Source organism: Nanorana parkeri, unplaced genomic scaffold, assembly GCF_000935625.1.
Source record: "Nanorana parkeri isolate BGI_ZX_2015 unplaced genomic scaffold, ASM93562v1 scaffold346, whole genome shotgun sequence".
Lineage (NCBI taxonomy): Eukaryota > Metazoa > Chordata > Amphibia > Anura > Dicroglossidae > Nanorana > Nanorana parkeri.
The window spans coordinates 400,570-406,569 of NW_017306614.1; the positions used below are offsets into that span (position 1 = coordinate 400,570).

At 44.5% G+C, this 6,000-nt stretch overlaps 1 protein-coding gene across 1 annotated transcript in view; it reads left to right on the forward strand.

The window, feature by feature from the left end:
• The window catches only part of PTN (pleiotrophin), a 49,970-nt gene extending 44,326 nt beyond the window's left edge, over window positions 1–5,644 (forward strand). The window contains exon 5 of the mRNA XM_018558557.1: window positions 5,221–5,644. Within this exon, the coding sequence (XP_018414059.1) occupies window positions 5,221–5,273 (53 nt within the window). The 3' untranslated portion in view covers window positions 5,274–5,644. The remainder of the gene's footprint in view (window positions 1–5,220) is intronic.
• Window positions 5,645–6,000: the final 356 nt, after the last annotated feature.

Consider the following 6,000-nt stretch of genomic DNA (forward strand, 5'->3'; position numbering starts at 1 on the left):
TCTTTGAAAACAACTGTATTCTGAATCACTAATAGAATTGCCTTTGAGATGGAGATGAGAGAGGAGGCAGCCCCGCAATAGTTTTGCTATGTGACCACAGTTACCACCCTGCCTCACTTCCAAACAACATTAAAATTGTCATAAAATTGAAGATGCATACAGTATTAAAAGATCAGTGTACTTTAAAGGAAAACGACACTGCAACAGGCTAAAAATGAATTACAATGTATTAGAAAGATAACTGTATATAACAGAACTGGAGATACCGGACATGGTAACCATCACACCAACCGTGCTCAATAATTCATATGAAAATGGATATTACTATAACAATAAAATAATCCTCCAAAAAGTAATTAAAGCAGCAGATAGGCTCTTAGTTTTCACTGGGGTAAACCGATACAATATGGAGTCTGTCAGCAACGAAAAAATATTGTAAGCTAAAAAGTTCATACATTTTTATTCACACATAATGGTCTATTGCAAGTCTATTGATTGAGCAAAATTCATTACGAAAACAATCTCCAAGGTAATGCAGTGCTGTTCTATACAATAATAACATCCAGCAGGAGCTGACTTCAAGATAATAACTTTGTAATCCTACATGGCACTATGCCTCAAAGCAACATAACATACCCACATGCAGTGTTAAAGCCGTGGAAGAACAGGAGGCCCCAGGTATCAGCATAGGGCTGCACATAATATTCCAAATATGTAATGCTGCAGACTGCAAACATACTGCAAGAGATGGTTAGAGACTTCGGACATAGTGCAGGAGATGGTCAGATACTGCAAGCCATAGTACAAGAGACGATCATAGACTGCAGAAATACTACAGGAGATTTTCAGAGACTGCAGACATACTACAGTAGATGGTCAGATTCTGCAAGCATACTACAAGAGACCATGATAGACTGCAGAAATACTACAGAAGAGGGTCAGAGACTGCATACGCACTACAAGAGATGGTCAGAGACTGCAGAAATACTGCAGGAGATGGTCAGAGACTGCATACACACTACAAGAGATGGTCAGAGACTGCAGGAATACTGCAGGAGATGGTCAGAGACTGCAGACATACTCCAAGAAATGGTCAGAAACACCAGATGTACTAAAGGAGACAATCAAAGACTGCAAATGTACTACAAGAGATAGAAGCTAGGGATGCACCGATATATATCGGCCGCAGAAACATATCGGCCGAAAATGGCACTTTTGGCATATTGCCGAAAGTGCCATTTTCCTGCGTATACATCGGCGCATCCCTGTTTTCTTTCCTCCCCGCTGGGACACAGAGCAGCGCCCAGCGGGGAGGAAAGAAAGTGATAGCCGGCCGAGCGCTGCGAGAGGAGAGCGCTGTGAGCGGCCAGTGTCTCTCCTCCCACACTGCTCAGCCTCCTATCACAGTCCGGCAGAGCGGTGTGTGGGCGGAGACAGGCCGGGCTGTCACAGAAGGCTGAGCTCTCCTCCCTGCACCGCTGCGCCCAGCCTCCTGTGACAGTGTGTCAGAGAGGTACAAACACTCAGTGGTCAGTGATCTCTGAGTGTTTGTAGATAATTGGGGACAGAGTATAGTTACTACATCCTCAATTATGAATGAATGGGAAGTGATCTACATCACCTCCTGTTCATTTATAGTTGTAGTTATAGTAAACATACCATGTCCTCATGTTATTATGAACAGGAAGTATCGGGCTAGGCATCGAAGCATTTGGGCGAGTACGAGTGCTCGCTCAAATACTCGGCACCGATACTAGCATCGATATTGGTGCATCCCTACAATGCAGAAATGAGTGTAGAGATACATGGACAGGAAGTGTATCATTTGCAGATACACTTTCATTTGTAAACCCTTTTCATGGCTCACAGATAGTTTGTATCTAAATTGTATTTATGCCGTACTCTCCCTCCCTCCCTTGTCCTGCCTGTTATATAATTTCATTGACCCACAAGCGGTTGGTGCCTCGATGCTGGCTGAAGCTGGGAGATCCAAGGCGCTGTGGCACCTCCGCTGGGGCACTTTTGAGTGAGAGAGAAATTACTTGCTTTAGTCGTGCCCTGGTACTACGAGGAGAGAGACAAAATAAGGTTTGTGTTGATGTCCCGTAATCTCTCTGGGGATAAAACAATGCTTCATTGTGCAGCCTATCAGATAGAAGACGGAGAAAGCAGTGAATCGAGTTTGGCAGCTGCACTTTGCTGCATTACAGTTGGGAGAAAAGTCCGCTCTTCACTCATGTACCTGACAATGGCAGCCAGGGATTTCATGCATACTTAAAGTACAACATTTTAGGAAATTGATTGTAAGATAAAAGAGGACTCTGGGCTATGGTTTGGTTCTAAGTTAAAAAAAAAAGTGTGTGTGTGTATATATACAGTATATATATATATATATATATCACTCCCTGCCCTGTCCTGTCACCACAGACACATTACCTGCTGCCTTCTGTCCCCATTGGCTGCCATCCCTGACTGAACTCAGCTGCACACCAAAACCAGCACACCCCGCACATGTCTGGCTCTGTCACACAGTGACTACCGATCACTTGATGCTTCCTGCCAGCCGACACTCCAGTCCACACGTAGCCCTGGGCAGAGGCTCTACAAAACACACAATCACCAGGCCGTGTTAAATATGTCACTCATGGCTGTCTGCGACTCCATCACACCTCGTACTGTCATCACTTCCCATCCTCTCTCATTACGGGACACAACAGGGCTCCTCACTGTCACAAAGTCAGCTTAGAAATCCGGTCACTAGTTCCACCAGTGATCTCTACCTATGTAACATGGTGATTGTCAGTCAAGGGAATATGAAAATGTGAAGGGCGACTACTACACATGATGGAAGGAGAGAATTTACTTAGTGGTAATTGTGCCATGGCAGAGTGAAGTTCTTGTCAATACAATGGATGCCCACTAGACCTACAGTCCTATAGAGCTCACAACAGCAGCAGATGGAATCTATCTATCAAGATTAGAGATGAGCTGAGGGGTTGTCAAAATTGATGAGTTCATTGAACTGCTTAGACAACATTTGTTTGAAAAAAAATAGATTCTTTTTTTTTGAATCGTTGTTGTTAGTAGAACCTGTCACTTTGTCCATTCAGTTTCCATTCAAGGTGCAGGCATCTCAAAACCCCATGGCCCTGACTTGCTGGGTGCTATTAGTTTTGGGAGGCCCAACTCTTTATTCCTACTGCCTACACCAAATGACGATCGGATCTATGAGAGAGAGAAAAAAAAATGAAACAGCCAGAAAACAGAACAGCAGCAAACTGAAGGAAACGCCGATGCACAAAACCAAAGTCTGAACAAAACTCTGCCTCTTTTCTGAGCCGTGACCTGTTTTCTCCAGTGGCCGCCTGCTGCTCCCCTTCCTTGCATAGCATGGCAATGATGACTGACACAGCGTCCTGAATTCAAAGTGGCTCGGTGTTGTTGAAGTCCGCGGATTTGTTCTTTGCGGAGTAACTCCCCCACTCTCCTCGGGCCCTCGTACACTTCTCTCCGTCACAGTCTGTGAATCGCTGAAACCAGACAGAATTAATGGAGTCCCCTCCAGTGCCCGCCTGTCATCTAACGCCACGCGGGCAATACAGCGAGGCGAGAAAATACATATTTATTTTATGGGCTCCTTTTCTTCTTGGTTTAGGCTGCTGCCCGCGCCCCAGAGAGCTTTTATATGAGCTATGTGGCTACATAAGGGATGCCACTCGGCTGTAAAATGCAGAATTTTGTAGAAAGCGGAGCTGCCCTTTAATGCAGAACCGCAGGCAGTGAGCAGAATCATTCATAAATGCATAAAGCAAAATGTTATTTAACCAGGCTTGATTTTCATGTTCGCATGCAGTGTTTGGAAGGAAAACATTGCATTGGCTTAAATTTAGGAAGCAAATCTTCCCTTAAACGAGGGTGGGCAACCTTGGCACTGCAGCTATGGTGAAACTACAACTCCCATCATGCCTTGGCCTCTGGGCGTCATGCCCGAGTCCTGCAATGCCTCATGAGACTTGTAGTTCCAAAGCAGCTGGAGTGCCGAGGTTGCCTACCTCTGTCTTAGACAGTGATTAGCCAGGGATATCAAGTAGCTTTGCATATATAACTTCTTTATTCCTTCTTTTTCTCTCCCTGTGCTCAGAGAGCTGTCATTACTGGGCCAGACCAGTGTAAATATGGCTCTGTTTACATTCTGCCTGTCTAGGTCTGTGTCTAACTGCAGAAAGGACTAAACATAAGGCATTTTCTGTTTTGATTCAGTGTCTCTTTGCTTAGCGCCAGAAATTATGCTTTTGAGGCTGCACTGCACTCATATAATCAGAGGAGATCACAAACTGTTAGAAACAGGCTGCCCCTCTCCCCATCCCTTGTGATGCCAGACATGCAGTTGTGTAATGCACCATGCACATCTAGAGTTTGCTAACGTGTTCCTTGTTCTCAGTCCTGGTCTGGGAGCGCGTTCTTTATACTGTAGGTTTTAATACAATGGGGTTTATTTAAGGGAGCAATGTGCAAGGTGTAGTTACCTATAACATTATAATTATCTTTCACTGATCCGACTACTAAATAAAAAGCTTGGTTGACTGCTAGTGATCATTATGTCACATGACGCATTTGCTACATTCCAGAAACACTTCTCATACTCTTTCTGACTAGGTTCACATATCGGTGATCCCAGGACGCACAATTGCACACGGGCCCATTGATTTCAATGGGGTTATATCCACGTAGCAGTCGCTGAAAAAAGGTATTTGTACTTCTTTGTGCGACATGCCCCGTGCGGTTCTTTCAACCACGATTGAGCGCGATTGCACTGGTGGTATCACGGTGGGAAACCATGCAATCTGCCTGGCACGACTGGGGTGCCATTAGAAAATAATGGCACTGCCAGCGCGATTGGCGATGGTGTGCAATTCTATGACTGTGCGGCCATCCACGCGGTTTCCTGCACGGTGGCCGTGCAGTCATGAATCGCCCTAGTGTGAACCTAGCCTCAGGTTACACTCTGATCACATATGAGCAAGCACCTAGGCAGGGAAAACATTGACAACTCGCTGCTCAGGGGCCAAGGGCCACACGTCAACTACCAAAGGACTGGCAGGATTGGCACCAGGGGCATAACAAGTCACAATGTTACATTTTAAGAGCATTTAGGTGCAAATGATTAGTGGCATGTCCCATAATTCATAAATCCTTTTATTTGTCTTTTTCTGTTTACAGAATCAAAAAAGAAGAAAAAGGAGGTGAAGAAGCAAGACAAGATGGTAGACTGATAGACAAGAGGAAGCCCAGAAAAGGACACACGACCTCTGGGGGGCGCACCTGAGCCAACTGCAAAGTGGCTTAACAAACTGTCTACCTGTAGTAGAGGAAGGGAGGAGGGGAACATACTCTGTACAATTTAGTCTATTACTCGGTGGTGGGAGAAATTTCTTTTAAACCATAACACTTTGCTAGGGAATGTTTATTAGATGTGTGTATATAGAGGAAAAGGGGCTTAGACCTTTTTTTGTTTGTTTTGTAGGTGGGCTTGGGGTATATATTATTACCTTATTATTTCTATTAAAACTACGTCCCAGGCAAGCAAGCAGTGTCCTGTTAGCGGCCACGGAACTACACATCCCAGCATGCCCTTAGGGTATACTGGGATTTGTACATACCCAGCAGATGGACAGCCTCTCTTGGGACATCCAACAATAATTTAATTACTGCATCATCTAAAACAATTATTTAATACTGAATAATAGGAGCAAAAAAAAGGCCAAAATAGAAAATAAAGTGACAGTTGATTGTGTTACATGGGTGGTAAAAGTGTGACCAATGCAAAATAACATTTCTAAAATGTGTAAAATGTGTAAAAAGGACAATGAAGAGTTTAAAAAACAATTACATTTCGTTTTGAATAGAGCAGAGAAGGCTTAGAGCAGGAGTGGGCAACTCCGGCCCTCCAGCTGTTGTGGAACTACAAGTCCCATGAGTCATTGCAAGTCCCTGACAGTC